Source organism: Vipera ursinii, assembly GCF_947247035.1.
Source record: "Vipera ursinii genome assembly, chromosome: 2".
Classification (NCBI taxonomy): domain Eukaryota; kingdom Metazoa; phylum Chordata; class Lepidosauria; order Squamata; family Viperidae; genus Vipera; species Vipera ursinii.
Window position 1 is genome coordinate 60,018,556 of NC_139513.1, and position 19,081 is coordinate 60,037,636.

The window sequence follows — 19,081 nt, forward strand, 5'->3', positions numbered from 1 at the left end:
GTTCTTTGGAAACGAGCCTTAGTTCTGTCAGGAGAAATGTGGAAGGGACTTTGGAGGTCTTCTAGTCCAACCCCCTGCTCAAGCTGCAGTAGGCATTTTTATTTTTATTTTTAAAATCGTATTTTTATTATTTTTATATATAACTCAAGGCAACGAACATACCCAGTTCTCCTTCCTCTTCCTATTTTCCACACAAGAACAACCCTGTGAGGTGGGTTTGGCTGATTAAGACTGGACTAGAACTCACAGTCACCCGATTTCTAGCCTGGTGCCTTCCACACTAGACCTAATTGGTCTGTTGGATATGTAAGAAGTCTGTGGGTTAGAACAAGGAGATAGAATCAAGAATTGAATGAGTGGTGAATGAAAATGTACTGAGTACAAAAATAAGCATTCAGTATGAAAGAAGTATAAAAGGTGATTTATTCTTATAGAGATAATAATGTGGACTGAATGGCAAAACAACACAAAGGAAGAGAGAACAGGTTGAGAGTAAAGGAAAGATTCTTCTTGCATGGAGTTGCAGACTTAGGGAAAAAGAGGGACGTGGCAAATTTAAAGGACAAAAGGGAATGCATGACTCTATGTAGGTATGTGGTAGAAACAAAGACGATTTATAAGGAGAGAAAAGTAAGCAAAGGCTGAGTGAATGGCGTTAGCATAACCTTATTTAAGCTCCATCTCAGAATAACAGAACAACAGAGTTGGAAGCAACCTTACAGGTCTTCTGGTCCAGGGCTTTTCAACCTTTTCACCAATTGTACCACTTTTAGGATATGGCAATATTCGAGTACCACCTAGCAAGGTGTCAAAAACTTGATGACCAAAAAAAAAAACCACCACCCTGTCCAAAGTTGCAATTGCACTGAAATGACTCATGGCCATTTTTCACACTTTGCAGCCTGCCTAGGGTCCTGTGATTTATATTTGGATGCTTGGCAACTGATTCATATTTATGATGGTCACAGTGTCTCAGGGTCATGTGATCCCCTTTTGCAAACTTTTGACAAGCAAAGTCAACGGCAGGGCTGCTGGTGGCCAAGTGCTAAGGCGGGACTTCACTGCTACCTTTCTTCATTCCTCATGGAGGGCAACCCCTCCCTGCTACATTTCTTGCCTGTTTGTTGCTGCCAGTACAGATGGCTGCCACAGAAGTTGTAGATTGGCTCTTGGCCGGCCTGCTTGATCTCCTCTCCTCTCCTCTCCTCTCCCCCCCACCCTCCTCCTTCTTATTTCCCTTGGTGCAGCTAGAGCTGACTCGACCTCCCAAGGCTGCTTCTTTTTTTTCTCTCCCCCTCTCCTGCCCAAACTGGCTCCTTTTATAGCCTCTCCTGTCTCTGTCCCCTCCCCTTCTCCTTTCTCATGGAGGAGGGTGAGCCAGAAGTGAGCCTGGGGTCTTTGCCTCGCCCCAGCCACTCTGCAGCCCCAGAGGACTCTCTCACAGTAAGCCCTTGCCTGCGCTGGCTCTTCCCCACTACACTTGGCTAGGCAGGGCTGCGTACCACCTGCCACGTGTTAAAATACAAGTGGTACGCATACCACCAGTTGAAAAGCCCTGTTCTAGTCTACACGCACCCCCCCTCAAGTAGGAAACCCTATACAATTTCAGACAAATGGTTCCACTGATTAATTGTTCTGTCAGGAAATTTCTCTTTACTTCTAGATTGATTCTCTCCTTGATTAATTTTCATCCACTGCTTCTTGTTCTGCTTTCAGGTGCTTTGGAAAATAAGTTGACCCCCCTCTTCTTTTTGGCAGCCCCTTAGATATTAGAACACTGCTATCATGTCACCCCTCACCCTTCTCTTCATTAAACTAGATATAACCAATTCCTGCAACCATTGATTATATATTTTAGCCTCCAATCCCCTAATCATCTGTTGCTCTTCTCTGCACTTTTTCTCAACATCTTGTTTTAGATCGTGGCGACCAAAACTGGATGCAATATTCCAAGTGTGGTCTTACCAAGACTTATATATCTCCTTTTCTTTTTCTTTTTCCTTTCTTTCTTTCTCTTTCTTTCTTATCTCCTGCCTTTAATTCTTTGCCTTACTGTTTCTTACTCTTTTTCTGCACTCTGCATCAGGTTCTTTAACCCATAAAAGAATAGTGCGATGGGTATGTAGACATGTAGACACAAGAAAACCTCAAAAAAAATGTTTGAAAGTTCTCCTTTTGTCAAAACAGAAGCATAAAGCATATTATATGTTATTATTACATGCAAGATGTTATCCAAGCACTGATTTTGTGGGCAGATTTTTTTCCTATTCGGAACATTAATGTTAAAAAGGATTGTTCATATGGGAAGGCATTCTTCCTAACTATCAAAAACATTGCAGATGATATCTGGAAAAAGTTTCCTTCTCCATCTCCATCCTCAGAACCCAAACCTGCCATACATGGGAGATCACAGACTATTCCAGGAGGATCTGATAAGTTTTCAGCACCTTGCTTGTTTATTTTTTCATACTATGTGCAGGTATGAAAGTACAGATGAAATGAATGAAAAAAATGAATGAATGAATGAATGAAGAGGATCCAGAGAAGTTGCAGGTGTTTAAAAATATTTAGTTGCGGAGAAAGGTTCTGCAGAGAAAATGTATAAACAAGATTCTGCCCAGCAAACTCCCTGGAGGACAGCCAGCAATTGCTTGCATGGAAACTACGCTCAGCAGTCATAGAGGCCTCCAGAAAGGGGGGAAAACAACCCCCTTCCTTCCTCTCCCTTTCTTACTCTGTTCCCATATGGTAACTCTGATGTGCCTACTGGTTGTAATGGACCACAACTACAATACACACCCAGTACGATCATAGTTGGAGCTGCAATCGGAACATGTTGAGGGACCAGGTCAGAGAAGATTTCTTCTTTCTCTTTGGAGTGTGCATTGCCCTTCGCCTCCAGACAGACACACCTCCTCGTTTTAATATCTTGCCCGGGCTGGTTCCAGCTCCTTCTGTGCATCCTTCATCTCCCAGCATCCCCTGTGCTCCTGTTCCTTCCTAGCTTTTAGCCACAGAAGGATGTGGGCTGCAGCTCCAATGGAGGACGTGCACAACATTTGGCTTCAGCTTGAAGCAAAGCTCTCTCTCTCTCTCTCTCTCACACACACACACACACACACACACCCTCGACTTGCAGAAAGGCAAAGGGGGGAAGGGAGAGCGGGGACGCACTCTTAACAACTGAGAAGGGGGAACCGACTTGGCTCTCTTGGTTCCTTTGCGACGCGGGGCGGATCTAACAAGGGCCACCACCTCCGAGGCCTTCTCATTGGTTGCTCAGAGATTCCCGTACCTCCCGATCGGTCCGTTAAATGGGGCACCATTAGAAAAACAAGCCTACTTTCGGAAAGCGTGGAGGCGAAAAGCGCTGGCCGGCAGGCTAACCTTTGGAAGGGGTTCAACGGGCCACAGGGAGGCGCGCTATTTACGCGACTGGATTCTTCCTTGCCCGGTACTTCACCGACGGCGCCCCCGCTCTTGCCTGGAGGACGGCGGACGTCGCGCGGAGCTCCGCGGGGAAGAGGCACGACTGAAAGGCCGGAGCCAGACGCAGAGGCGCTGGGGAGGCGGGAGCCTGGCCACGGAGGGTGGAGGAGGAAGGCTCCATGATTGGCAAGGACGGCAGAGTTCAGCCGCTGCTTTGCCAGCCCCCGGCCTCCAGCCTCCTCCGCCGGCTCTGAACATGGCTGGCTCCTCTCCTCCGCGTAAGTAACTGTCGGCGGGGCTGGGGTGGCGCATCTCCTCCCGCCCTTTTGCCGGGCCGCAGGTGAGCGCCTCCATTGTGTGGCCGGACAGCACCTGAACCTGCCGGGCCGGGGCGAGCTGGCCGCAGTGCCCTCCGGTCAACAACTCCTTCGGCGGCGGCGGCGGCGGCTGCTGCGGATCACTCCCGGCGCGCCACTCGGCCGACGCCCGCTCCTCTTTCTCTTTTGCTGCGGGGACGCGGCAGCGCAGCCTCTCGCCTCCGTTGCTGCGGTTGCCGCCTCCCCGCTTGCGTGGCTGGCGCTTTATCTTAAGGCAGAGATTTCGGAAGGAGAAAAAGGCGGCCCGAACCGGACGGGGCAAAAGATCGCAATTCTTAAGCCTCCGGTTCTGAGCCTTAAACGTTGAGCTTTGGGGCTTGCGTGAGCAAAAGCCGAAGGTGCCCGGTTCGGGCTTTTCTTAGCCATATCCGCCTTCCCGGCTTTCCATCACAATATGGCTTTCCGGCGAGGAGCTGCAGTATGACTGAAGTGGGCAAAAGGGGCGGGGGAGGCGGCCGCCCAGGCTGGCTGGAAGCGGGCCGAGCAGGACCGAGCGCGTGAGCATCGGGGGGCTTTCAGGCGGGGGGCGGGGTGTTCTGCGGGAGGGAGGCCGCCGGGGGCGGGAAAACAGGCCGGGGAAACCGGGTTTCCCTGCGTAAAGGACTGGGAGGAAAGGGAGACTTGAGGGATAGCCGGAGAGGGGCGGGGACGCGTTGGAAAGACCCTCGAGAGGCTGGGCTTCTCTGGGGTGAGCCTCGGCGGCCGGTGCCTGGGATTTTTTTTTATTTTTATTTTTGGGTGGTGGGGGGAAGGCTCTGAACTAGCCTTAGAAAGGCGGGGCGACCTGCCTTTGAGTCGGACAATTCATCCTGGGGGTGGAACTGCAGTCGCTCGGTTTCTCTTGTAGACGCTCGCCTTTCCCTAAGAGGCTGCCTCGCTCGCGGAGACCCAGCCGCCGAAGGGCTTGGGTTTTAGCTCTCCGTTCCCCGCGGGGCGGGCCGGTTGGAGAGGAGAGGCGGAGAGGGCTTTAGGAGGCGGACGGGACCGGGCAAGAATTCCGTTCCCCGGGGTGGGTTAGCGGGAGAGGAAGGGAGGAGCGGGCAGAAGCTCCCGGGCAGGTGACTGCCGCCGCCGCCGCCGCCTTCTTGGCCAGGTGAGTCGGGCAGCAACGTCAGATCCGAGCGCCTTTTCGCTTTTGTTTTGCCTCGCAGCTGCCTGGGCTGAGTTTCCGCCCGAGGATGCACCGTGATGACTGCCACAAAGCGGGGACGGCATCTCGGGAGGCGCGAGCGGCACCATCTTTTCCAGCGGCCGCCGAAAGCTCGCTTGTAATGGAAACTGGGGGCGATGCCAGCGCAGCCCCTTCGCGGAGGGGAGACGGCGGCGGCGGCGGCAGCGGCGAGTTACCAACTGCTGGTGTAGCAGAAGCCGCCGGCTTCCCAGCGGCCGCCGCCGCTCGCCCACCGGCTCCTGCGGGGGGAAAGGGCATGAATATGGATGATGGGCCGGGCAGCGCTAGTCGAGGCGGCGGCGGCGGCGTGGCTCCTGCTGCAGTGCCGAAAGGAGGCAGAGCCGCGGCCCCCGCCCCCTTTCCCCGTGTGCCTTACGCCAAAGATCCCAAAACAGCCCACCAGCGCTTTCTGCGGAGGAGCGTGGTGGATTCCGATCAGGAGGAGCCCCCCTTTGAGCCCGCCGAGCCGGAGCAGCGGCAGCCGCCGCCGCCGAAGAAGGTCCTCTTCCTCTCCAAAACCAGGCGGATAATCGCGGAGAGGGTGAAAGCGGGACAGAGGCCCGTCGTGGTGGAAGAGAAGCGGCCGGGAGAAGAGCCGGCCGGCCAGGTGAAAGGGGTGGCCGCCGAGAGGCTCCCGGCAGGTGACCAGGCGAAGGAAGAAGAAGAAAGCGGCGGCGGCGGCAAGGAGGATGCTGGGAAAAAAGAGGTGCCCGAATCTTCCAAAGATCAGAGCAAGTCCAAGAAAGAGGAGGCCGAAGAAGAGGAGGAGGAGGCCGATATGAAAGCGGTGGCCACCTCCCCCGACGGCAGGTTTCTAAAGTTTGATATTGAACTCGGCAGAGGATCTTTCAAAACGGTCTATAAGGGGCTCGACACGGAAACGTGGGTCGAGGTTGCTTGGTGCGAACTTCAGGTAAGCCTTGGTCAAGTGTCTTGTCTGGGCTTAAATGCCGAAGGCGCTGGGGACAAAGTGCATATGTCATCTATGAAAGCTTTGCTGGAACAATCTCCACAGTTTATCCTCCCGGAGCTAACTATAGCTCAGTGTTTTCATTGGTCCCATCCTTCCTCTCTCTCCCCCCCCCTTTATGCGTAGATAAACTCCCCCTAGGATTAACCCCTTGTGTTCTGGGCTTTAGAAAGGGCGAGCTACTTGTCTGGGCTACGAATACATAGAATCCTTATTCTGTGTTTGATATCAGCAAATTTTAGGAGGTCTGCCAAATCATAGGGTCTTTGAATAGGCCTTGTTTTTATGCTGCCCTTCTGTAGTATTCTGAACTCAACTCTACTAAATTTAGCAGGGCAGCACAGAAAAGTAATTATTTCAGAGAAGTAACACCATTTGCAATGTCATACTGAGATATCTACAATATATGCTACTACAACTCTTGGATCTGTTTATTTGTAATCTTCAGTTGGGAGAAATGGAAGTTTGAGGTAACAATCCCAACTAAAAAGAACAATGTTTGCTAGCATCTTTTTGCCTGTGGCGCAATAAAGGTAGCTATTTTGGAACCAAGGTTGAAATTGGAAATCTCTTAATGGCAGTGGCAATGAGCTAAGGCTGAGGGATCAACTCTGGTGTTTGCTGGTGAGTTGGGCTGGCTGGGGGGCACCAGCAGTCAATGGGTGAGCTCTCTCCCCTTGTAGGGAAGGGCCCTCGGGGACATGCCAGGATGGGGAGTAGGGTATAGTTTTACTTATAGTTCCCTTTGTTCCCCTCACTCCAGCAAAGTTGCAGACAGTTCTGCAGGGCAACTGAGAAGGGAGAGGAGTGATTTTTGATGTTCCCTGCCAGCTTCCCACAAATAATATCAATTTGGAAGCCAGCAGGAAATCAGAAGTCTGTTAACACTGCTCTTTTGCCCACCCATGGCCATTCCATTACTCACCCTCTCCAAGCAAAGTGGCAGGCAGTTCTGCAGGTCAGCCAGGTAGGACAAATGATTTCCAATGGTCCCTGCCAGCTTCCAACAAGCAAAGTTGGTGGGAAGCCAGTAGGAAATCAGAAATTGCTCCTGATCCCACTGCTTATCTGCTTCCCATGGTCATTTTGTTGCTCCGTTTAGATGAAATATTTCTGAAAGAACGACCCAACAGATCATGGGTTGCCTAGTATTTTCAAAGTGATAAATCCTATTCTTTATACAGTAGCAGGCTGTATTACTTTAATTGTAGAATGTGCTACATATAGGATGACAGGCTTGTACATGCTTATTCAGAAGTCCTATGGAGGTGAGTAAGATTACATACTTAAGTGAAAATAATGGAATAATAATGGGGAAAAAATAATTGGTTTGTTTAGACTTGAATGAATTCAGCTTTAAAATAGCCTGAATGAATGAAGAAAATTGAATGTTGATGTTTCTGGAACTAATCATGTATATAAAGGGACTGGTTTATCATTTCTGTTTTAGACATAAGAGTGCCACTTTCTCTTGTTAAAAGCTTCTTTACTTAGTTAGAAGTTTGCTGGCTGATGTTTTATTTGCTGAAATCACAAAGCTGTGGCTAATGCTTATGTTAAATTATATGAAAACATGACCAGGTGATTACTTAAGCATCATTTTTCTTTTTGAAACTCTGATGTGTTAATCTAGACAATATTTTCTTTAGCATGATGAGAATTTAATATACTTTGGTGGCAATATTGCTTGCCAGCTCTGTTTTTCTGTCCCATCTACCTATAATTACGAACTGGTCCCAAGATTACCATGAAAACAGCCTGGATTAATCACATTTCCAAGAGACAGTAAAAGCATCCTTGGGGGATTGTCTCACAACTGCTGTTTCTTCCAACATAATATGCATCCTTCCTGCCTGATAAATTCCTACCTAAGTAGTAATTGCAAATAAATTTCCTGTCCTTATAGATAATTATTCTTTTCGTGTACTTTTTGTAATTAGAACACTTGAAAAGACCAACTTCAAAACTAATTTGGCTGGCCCCAAAGCTACAAAGCTCAGCTCTTGCATCAGCTGATTTAGAGACGAAGTTTGTGTCTCTAAAGCATCTCCTTTGGAAATCAGATCATGGCCATGCTGCAGATTATCCTTGTAATTTTCTGACCCTGTTTGGATGTAATAATAAAACATAGTTTAGTAGTATGAGGAATAACTTGGATAAATTGTGCACCCTGTTGTACTTCACCCTCTTCAACATATCGAGTGAAAAGATTCAGATGCATTTTGTTGATGATAAGGTTAGTATTAGTGCTGGATATCTCATAAACTGCAGTATGAAGATGGGAAGATGGATGAAAAGGAAACATGTGACTTTCCAATTTATTTGGGCTTGTTCTTATATAATTTTGGTTTATATAATTTCTGTAGTTTTTATTGACTATTAGCCATCAAATTGTTTTTGACTCCTAATGACCACATAGATATCTCCATGGGCAATCTATCTCCAATCTGTTCTTTTAGCTCTCCCAGTGATGCATTCATCACTGCTATGAGTCTGCTCACCCTGCTGTTAGTCATCCTCTTCTCTTTCCTTCTACCTTTCCAGGCATTAAAGACCTTTTCAGACAGCCAGAATTTTGTCTAATGTGACTGGCTCTCTATAGTTAGAGCCAGTGAAATATTGCATGTTTATGCAAGCATGTGGGCATATATATATCTATTCACATAAAAGAATGATATAGTTCAATAAACTCAGTAATAATTCCATAGTCATAGGCTATTGAGTAACATTATTGCAGCACTGAACAATTGAATGTATTTGTCAGTTCCTCTAGCAAGCTGAAATGGGTTCTACCCCTGTAGAAATTATTGCAAAAGAAATTACCTTTATTTGAAAAAGAAGCAGCCAGTAGATTCTTGACAAGTGATACTTGACAGGACTGCTTGGCCTAGATTACCAGTATTTGTGCTCAAAAACTGAGTCTACCCTTCCCTTAGCCCTCAAGCTAGACTCTGGAAGTACCTGGAAACAATGAAAGTCATTTTTATCCTTAAAAGTGAAGTTTCCAACTTCATTTTAACATACCAGAGAATATTACAAGAGTCACAGGGCCCATCTCTCTACCATCATAAAATATGGGACCCATTTTTCTCTCTGCAGATAACTCAGAAGGACTCTCCATGGTCTTATACATTAGAGGAGGCTTGCAAAACTTAGAGAAGGGCCTCACCGATTAATTAAAAATAATCACGGGGCCAGAAAGGGATACCTGGGATGATAGCTGTTCTGCAGCTAGCAGAACAGTGGCTGTGCTGGAAGAGACTCAGCGGTGAGGCTGGGAGGACTTCAGCAGTATGTCTTTTGGAGTGGAGGTGAATTTATTGTCTTGATAAAACTGCGGAGGATCGTAGAAGTCTGCTTGGCAGACCGCTTGTTGTGCAGACCTGCATTAGAAGCAGGTGGTTGTCAGGAAGTGACTTATGACTAGACACTGACCTCTTACCAATTTCATTGGTAAACTTTTGTGTGTCTTAGGAATACATGGAGCTAACAATATGATACTTTCCTGTGGGTAAGATTTGACTAAGGGAAGAAGATATAATTTTATTGACTTCATCATTGAATTTCGATATCTATGTTGAGTAGGGATAGTGTGTAATAAGCTTCAAATGTGTTGTTATGAATAATCTTTGTATGCATGTAGTCACATTATAATTTTACTGACTTGTACGAAATAGATATTCCCCCCAAAATGTAATGCGTGAAGTTGTGTTTAGATTTCTGTTGCCTAATGAAATATAATTGGTAAAACAATATTGCTACAGTAAATTTGTGTTCTGATTTGAATATATTATGTCTCAATATAGGTTCAGTATTTAGTGTAAAATAAGCAAATATCTAGCAGCTTATATTTAGATTTTGTGTATAGCTAAGATATTAAAAGGGGATGCGGTGGCTCAGTGGGTTAGGACGCTGAGCTTGTTGATCAGAAGATCGGCAGTTTGGTGGGTCGAATCCCGAGTGCCGTGTAGCAGAGTGAGCACCTGTTACTCGTCCCAGCTTCTGCCAACCTAGCAGTTCGAAAGCACGTAAAAATGCAAGTAGAAAAATAGGGACCACTACGGTGGGAAGGTAACAGCGTTCCATCATGCCTGCCACATGACCACGGAGACGTCCTTGGACAAACTTTGGCTCTTTGGCTTTGAAACGGAGATGAGCACCGGCCCCTAGAGTTGGAAATGTCTAGCACGCATGTGTGGGGGAACCTTTACCTTAAGATATTAAAAATTAAGGGAATGTTCAGGAATATGATTGTAAAAAGAACTATATTCCTTTTCTCTAACTATTCTTTCTTCAGAATAGAACATTTTCACACGCATCTTACATGACTTTTGATGTTTTTGAGAATATTATCTGTTGATGTTTGTTAAAAAAATACAAAGCCAATTGCCTTTCATTATAGAGATGTTTGATTGAAGATACTGAAGTTATTTAAGAACAAAGATTTTACCTTATGAAACTATTTATGTGGTTACTGTAAAATGTTATTTTTATAATATACCAAAACTCTTTGAAAGCAAGGTATAATACTTTATTTACCCATTTATCTATTTCTGAAGTTTTGTGATTTAATGTATTAACATAATTTCTCTGTCAGTACCTGCTTCTTTTGAGTTCAGGTGATTTTATCTAGCCATAAACATTTCAACCACTTTTTTTAAAAATTATCTTATTTTTTTAGATTGTCATGTCTTCTCCTGATCTTACCTTTGCATTATACAATATGTCCAAGATATTTAACCTTTAGCTTTATTAGTAATACTTCCAAGTGATCAATCTGGCTTTACTTCACCAAAAATTGAATGATTTGATTGTGTACTCATTACAATATAAGTAATACTTTCTGAAAATAAGATCCTGTGGTCTTTGGGAAGATACAGTATATTAGGGCTGATAACTTGATCAGAATAATATATTTATCTTTAGGGGGGGGAATCTACCATGTCAAACCTTCCTGTTTGCAGGAATGAAATCCTTTGGTGTCCTTCGTGTTTTGAATTTGGAAAGCAAAAAATGTAGCATTGGATAATCACAGTGTAATCTTCTTGTTAGTCCATCAGCTCTGGAGTTAGCTTAATACTGTGGGTGGAGTGAAACAGGAGAGAAATGTGTCCCCCTCCCCCCAAATTAGCACTACTATATCCAGGTTGCAACATATCAAGATAATCACTAGTTGGTGGGGAGGAAAGCTTTCTGTATCCTTTTGTTTTTAACAACCAGTCATCTGGATGTTTGTAGCCCAAATATGGGTAACCTGAGCAAAAGACTTCCACTCACATTTCCCTTGAATAGTAACATTGTTCTGCCGCTCTTGTAAATACTGCAGGGACACCAGAGAAATCCAAACAGTTATACTTAATGGCATTGCAAAGGGCTAATGTTGAGTAGCAGCAGATATTTAGGACAGGAGGCAAGTAGTCATTGGGCTGGAACACTGATGTCCATATTTAGGAATAAATCAAGCAAAGCATAATGTGGTGCATCTGTTTCTGTCATAAGAAATTGGAACTGTGAGGGATAGTAAGGTCTCAGGTGGCGAGCTTAAAGTGAAATCTTTTAATAAAATAGACATGTCCTGAATACAATCAAAGGATTAGATTGATAAAGAATATAGAGGGATCTTTTTTTTGAAACATGAAATTAAACTCTTTGTAATATTTTTTTTGTTGTAAGACGGAAATGACAAATGCATTCCCCAGAGTTTAGGGATCAAATGTTCCCAGCTTTTGAAAGCATAATGTTAATGAAGATGAAAATATTTCAGGTCTGTACCCTATTAATCTACTGTGGCTATTGATCTTCTGCTTTGCTTTATATGTCAGTTTTCCATTCATCAGGGAGGTTTCTTCATAATATGAAATTTAAATATCCGTATACATTATTGTTTTTCTTTTTTAAAAAATTAAGTACTTGATTCTGTCAAGCTACAGCGATACAATTTTTTTTGTTTTAAAATTTATATTTATAATTTTGCGGATATTACAATAAGGTTAGTTCACTTTTGTTACCTTTGCAATCAAAAGGAAGGAAGCTTTGTTCACTTATAGTGCATTTATTGTACAGAAAGCCCTCTCTCTTCCATTCCTTTGAATTTCCAGGTAAAACTGGAAGGAGCCTCAGCCTGGAATCCTGGAGACCCACTGCCAATCAAAATAATGCAATACTGAGCTAGATAGAACAGTGATCTGATGCAGTGTAAAGTACCGCTTCTTTCATCCTATAGAATGGTAAACAACAAATTTGAGCAATTCTGTTTTGCCATTATGGGTGCTATCTATTAACCATCGCAGTCATTTCCATATAGATTTCATGGGATGCCATTATTTTGCACCAATTTTACATTTTACACCAACTTTTGGAAAGTTTTTAAAGACAGCAGCAAGAAGATTATGCTGAGATTGTCAAGTTAAGGTGCTGACATAGGAATCAGGCTTTCTGATAATGGAAATACTAGTTTTGTACTATCTGTAAAGAAAACAGCTATGGATTTCTTCCTTATGATGCAGCCAGATTGGGTATTATTTTGCAACACAAATTAACATTAGTTCCATCAGTATTCATTATGACATAATTATTGATGCAATCATAATATGTATATGGGTATACATATATGTATATAAGTCTCCCCCCCAATACCCCAACAACATATGAAAGGTTGTGAGAAGCTAATGAAAGTGCATGGCTATAGATAAGGCTATGTATCAAGAAGCTGCACCAAAATTACAATTCTTTATCTAGAGATAAAAGTAGGTGTATCCAAGGTTCCTATAGCAGTTTCAGCAGTTTTATGGTTGCTTTGTTTTATTTATACTATCTTTATTTCTATAAGTAACTCAAGGTGGCAAACATACTTAATACTCCTCCTTCTTCATATTTTACCCATGATAGCACAACAGCCTTGTGAGGTAGATTGGGCTGAGAGAGAATGATTGGCCCAAGGTCACCCAACCGTCTTTCCTGCCTAAGGCGGGACTCACAGTTTCCTGCTTTCTAGCCTGATGCCTTAACCGCTAGATCAAACTGGCTCTCTGTTTGCCAAAGATTTATAGAAGAGAGATTAAAACATGGTAAACACGTATTTTTACATTACAAATCAGAGGTGTTCCTCAATAAAACAATACAGGCATCTCATGCACGTTGCAGAACTGCTCTGAGTTCCAGAGAATATGAGCTTTGAAATATAAAGCTAGGTCTATAAATGCATTTTCTCATCAGAGCTGTATTGATTTTACCGCAAAACAATTTAATTAAATTAACTTTAATTGAGTTAAAATGCAAATGGAAAAATTTAAGGGGAGATATGAAGTTGAGAATTGTGGTCTAGATCAGCGTTTCCCAACCTTTAGGAACTTGAAGATGCGTGGACTTCAACTCCCAGAATTCCCCAGCCAGCATAGCTGGCTGGGGAATTCTGGGAGTTGAAGTCCACGCATCTTCAAGTTCCTAAAGGTTGGGAAACGCTGGTCTAGATGATATATTTATATATTTTAATGTATTGGCCCTTGCTCAAGGAAAGGATGCCATTTTGGTTTTGCTTCAGGAACAAAAATGTCTTAGGTCAGCACAACTGTGGATTAATACGATAATACATCAAGTGCTTGAATCATCGAAGTAAAATGTTTCTGTCCTAAATGAATAATAGGAAGCCTTAGAAGGAAATACAGAAGTTGCTATTGAATATAAAACATTTTCAAAGGATTCTGTCAGGGTAATGAGAACACTCTTAGTAGTATTATAATCCCTGGTTTTGGTTCAACGAATGATTCTTTGTGCAACATTTTTTGCTATGCATAATTTAAATTAGTTTCTTTAGGCAAGGTTTAAAAGTAATTAAAGAAGTAACTTTTATCAATGACAACTATTTCTGTAAAAGATTTAGGATAAGAGTGAATAGGTTTTAGAAAACAAATGGAGAAGGTCAAAATGTCAGCATTTTCATAATAGGAAAGATATTAAAAAATAATCAGCTTGATAGAGCAGATAGTTAAACAAGCATAACCTGCTAATTGGAATGGTTCCCTTTTGAATCACAGCAGAACATGATATAGAATAGCTTCTGTTTTCTGATTTTTAAATTTATTTGCTTAGTAAAAAGCGGCACCTGCTTTTATAGTAATTACTGGCAATTAATTAACATGAATGAACCTTTATTATCAAAGTACAACATGTATACATTGAGATTGGCTGAGCCTCCCTTCATGCCCACCACCACCACAACTCACAGTGACAACAAACCCAATTACCTAATTACTGTTAGTAGTTGCAGTGCTATTTTTTTTTTTTAAAAAAAGAACAGGACATAAAGCAGCAGTTTTTCTAGAGGAGAATAATACTTTTGAACACTGTAAATCAGGGATGTCAAACTGCCAGCCCGCAGGCTGGACGCATCACGAGGAAACCGCACCCACCCCATTGCCGGCAATGGGGAAAAAGTTCCGATACGTCGTGCAGCATCACGTGACGTCACGAGTTTGACATGTCTGCTGTAAATTGACTTTGCTTATACAGGTAGTCCTCAACTTACAACAGTTCATTTATTTTATTTATTTATTTTATTACATTTATATACCGCCCTTTCCCGAAGGACTCAGGGCGGTTTACAGGGGAATTAAAAACCCAGATACAAAAGTTAAAACAAGTTTAAAAGAAATTATAGTTGTCCCTGTATAAATAAAACCCCAGTTAAAATAAGATTAATCCTCAGCCTGGGCCAGAGAGCTCGAAGAGCCAGGTCTTCAGGTCCCGGCGGAATGAACGGAGGTCGGGGGCAGTCCTCAGCTCCACTGGCAGCTGGTTCCAAAGGGCAGGCGCCCCCACTGAGAAGGCCCTATCCCTGGGTGTCGTCCGCCGGCAATCTCTTACCGGTGGCACCCTGAGAAGGCCCTCCCTGTGGGAGCGCACTGGACGAAGGGAACTTGATGCCGGCAGCAGGTGTTCCCTCAGATATCCCAGACCCAAGCCATTTAGGGCTTTATAGGTCATCACCAGCACCTTGAATCTCACCCGGTGAGATTGGTGGCTGTTGAAAGTTACAACATCATTGAAAAAAGTGACTTATGACCATTTTTCACACTTACGACTGTTGCGGCATCCCCATGGTCCCATGATCAAAATTCAGATGCTTGGTAATTTATGATGGTTGTGGTGTCCAGGGATCATGTGGTGACCTTTTGTGACCTGACAAGCAAAGTCAATGGGTAATCCAGACTCACTAAACAGCATTGTTATTAACAACTGCAATGATTCACTTAACAAATGTGGCAAGAAAGGTCATAAAATTGGGCAAAACTCAGTTAACAAATGTCTCATATGTGGTCATATGTTGAGGACTACCTGCACTAACTGTGCAGTCACAGTTTAATTAATGTGTAATTAGAACTATTTCTTCCTGTCTCCCTGAATTTATCTAAAAATACTTTAAAATATGTCTATTTTTCTGTAAATATTCTTTATTATTTGATTCTGAAGTTTATTTTTCATTGCTTCTTGAGTCTGTCAAGTATCTTTAATTTTCTTTTCTGTTGATTAATATCACAAAAGAATCTGCTTAATTTCTCAAGTTGACTGGATTTGATTATTGTAACTATTGTGATTTGGCTTATGATTTCTCATTTTGAATTCTTGTTTTCTAATTCATTTTTACTGCTACTCATTCTGGCTAATTGTTTCCATTTCTGATATGTCTTATTTCTCTTTCTTCCTGTCCTGCATTTTACTTATTTTTATATCTTAATAGTATTTTACTTCTTGTCACATCTGAAATCTTCTTATTTTCATTTTTTTTCTTTTACTTCTGTTGATATTCTCTCAGGATTTAGAGTATCCTTAAGATTTGTTTTATGCAAGATTTATGTACTTATAAAATTGCTTTCATGCTATGTCTGTCTTTAGACTTTAAATAACCTACAAGCCTCAAAAAACAAATATGTAATTAAACAAACATAGAATGAAGGCTACTGCTAAGCTTGTAAGCCGCCCTGAGTCTTCGGAGAAGGGCGGGATATAAATGTAATAAAAAAAAGCCAATTATAATAATAGAAGCCATGATCCTATATGTCACTAAGTCAAAAATACATCCCATGCACAGGAACTTCTAAAGGCTCCTAAAAAAAGTGTTGAAAACATTTAAAACCTTATTAAATGTTAAAATTGAGAGTGCTCTCTTAGTAGGAGGAGAAAGCTTGCCTCCAAATCATTTTTCATTGCACATATGGGGAGTGGGGTCTTTCAGCAAGTGCTCTGTAGTGACATGTCTTGCACAGACAGACTCTTTTTGGAGAAAGCCTCAAATATTAGCGAGTCTTCAAGTCATGGAGGGCTTTAAAGCATCTTGAATTGCACCTGGAAACATTAGCAACCAATGCAGCTCCATGGGTTATCATGATTAACATATGGACCACTACATTTTAACTTTGTGGCTTTCAAGGACAGTCCTATGTAGGGCATATTCTAATAGTTTACCTGTGAGATGATGAGCTAATGACAGATTGCTGCCGTACCTTCTGCTGTGGCTGACAGGCAATAAAGACCTTCTTGGCCATGGCTTTCTGCCAAGTAGTTTCATATAGATACTAGATCAGTGATGGCAAAACTTTTAGAGACCGAGTGCCCAAAAACCACCCTGCTCTGCTCTGCCCACCCACCCCCGCCCTCACCCTGCCCGCCCTCAGGGCCATCCACGGCCTGCCGCAGATCGCCCAGGTGGCCCTGCAGAGCCATCGTGGCCATGCCCTCTGCCTGCACCTCACAGCATCATCTGCTGCCCAGCTGCCATGTGCTTGGCTGCGCTGCTCTGCGTTGGCCGCACCCGGGGGTGACTCTTCTCTGGCGGGGGCTGCTGGTGACGAGGGGGCTGTGGGGCGAGGCAGGGCTGGGGCAACAGCATGTGTGCCCATAGCAAGGGCTCCAAGTGCTGCCTCTGGCACTTGTGCCATAGGTTGGCCACCACTGTACTAGATAAAATGAGGGAGAGGTTAGAGTGGACTTGATTATCTCCTCTCCCATGCAATCAACTGGAACCATCCACTTCAGAAGGAAGCAAACCAGTGAACTGTACCCAATTCTCAACCATCACAGATTATCTGGAATGAAACCATGGTTGATGGTATTGAAGGCCACTGAGTAATCTTAGAGGGATTGGTAGGGTGATTACATAGTTAACAAAAGTGATTGTGGACATACAGTAAGTGCTACATAGAATTTGTGACAAGCTGGCTGAAAAACAAAACTCTTATTTATCTGAACTGGAATCAAATCAGATCAACTCTAATTCTGGCTCGAAGTGTATTTAATGTGTTAATAAAAACTTTCATTTTAATGTATTACTTGTAGACAATAAACTATCAGAAGATTATGTGGAAAACATGAAGAACATTAAATCCAAAATCTGGTCACATCAGCTAATTACATGGTCTCTTGTGGACAGTCTTGATTGTTAGAGCAGTTTAGTGAAAGAAATTAAAATCTAGTGTCTAGACAAACACAAGATAAAGAGGTAGGTATTTTATTTGGCAAATACTCAAAAGAAAAGTAGGAAATGAGAAGAACATCCAGGAAGTAAGGGAATTTATAAGGCCCAGATATAGGCAGAGAAAAATAAGTCATGAGTCTGGATAGGAATATTTAGGAATAATCTCAGTAATAACTTTCATATATTACTTTTTGACATATAGTTTATTAAAAAGATGTATGTTAACCTAAGCAGATGATAGCTAGGATGCTTTTTCTGCGCAGGGAAAACACCTATCCTTATCCTGTGTTAAGTTTCTGTGCTATATAGAATGGAGTTAGGTGGCTCTTACTCCTGAGGAAGCCTGCATAGGTTTAGTTTAGTAAGAAAGGAAGTGTGCATGTCATCCAGGAGTATTGTTGGTATGTGTGTTAAGATTCCAGTATTTTTTTTCAAATTCCTGCATTGGCTTTGTAATCATTAGTTTCTCCCAAACAAAAGGGAAGTTGTAGAAATGAAGAGAGTTAGCAGAGGCATCGAATAGACGGATATATACTACATACAGATTTTAAAAGCTTACACTTATAAAATAATAAATAACTTTTATTTTTAATATATGCCTCTTTTGTGCAATGACCTTTAGATGGCAATATCCGTGATTTCATTTCATAAGGTATCAATCTTCTGGGAGATTGATAGTCCTGTCAAAAAAAATAAAAGATTGATATATACCTCTACAAATCCATACCACCCACCAAAATGTATATCTCAATGGGCAGGAAAAGAAACCTGAACTGGAGAACTCCCTGTACCGTTGTGCCTTTAGCTTTGTTTCCTTTTTTTTCTTCTGATACTTATTTCTTCATGTTTATTTTATTTATTTGTTTATTAAATTTATATGCCATCCATCACAGTAGCAGGTAATTCTGGGTGGCTTACGTTTATCTCAAGTTTCCCCAAATTGTCTGCGTGTAAAGTTTTGTACTGAGAGAAAAATTACATATGCTCCTGGACTGTGTGCTGACCATGAGATGGAGGTGACATTCAGCGGACATGCACTGAAAAAAGCATTAATGAAATGCCGTGGCAAGCAGGATGCGAAGATGAGTCCTATGTTTGTGAAGTTTGGTATTTCCACCAGATTAATTGGCTACCATCCCAGAAGGTTAGGTTGGCAGTGCACTCCCATAGTGAGTCATTATTTAGTAAAAATGTTGTTTAGGCAAGAAAGCATAAATGCGTAATTTTAATGAGATGCCCTTAATTTATCTGACCTATCTCCAATCCATTAAACTTGTAGCGTTTTTTTTTTTAAAAAACCTTTTCCTTCTGAAATGCTATTCCATATTTTCATTATTTAGCTATCTTGAGTAGTGCACAAGCACTGCAGTATTTTATGTTTTATATAAATAAAATAATCACTACTTTTTTATAAATGTAAAACAGTCGTCAGTTTTGTAGCTTAAGTCGTCATTCTGTGAGTCCAGGCCTCCTTTGACCTGTGTAAGCTCTGTTTTCATTCTTTGCAAATATCAGATTCAATAATTGGATTCTGTTTGTGCAAGCTTGTGCCCAAGTGCTGTTTTCTATAATTGTGTTTACACTATTCTGCTGTCTCATCATTGTGAAACCCGTAATGACCCAGTTCTAAAATAAATCCAAGTTTACTACTAATATTCTCTAGA

At 42.6% G+C, this 19,081-nt stretch overlaps 1 protein-coding gene across 1 annotated transcript in view; it reads left to right on the forward strand.

Annotated features, from left to right (window-relative positions):
- Window positions 1-4,984: 4,984 nt before the first annotated feature.
- The window catches only part of WNK2 (WNK lysine deficient protein kinase 2), a gene marked incomplete at both ends in the record, with an annotated part of 100,970 nt that continues 86,873 nt past the window's right edge, over window positions 4,985-19,081 (forward strand). Inside the window, one exon of the mRNA XM_083356926.1 lies at window positions 4,985-5,890. Within this exon, the coding sequence (XP_083213052.1) occupies window positions 4,985-5,890 (906 nt within the window). The remainder of the gene's footprint in view (window positions 5,891-19,081) is intronic.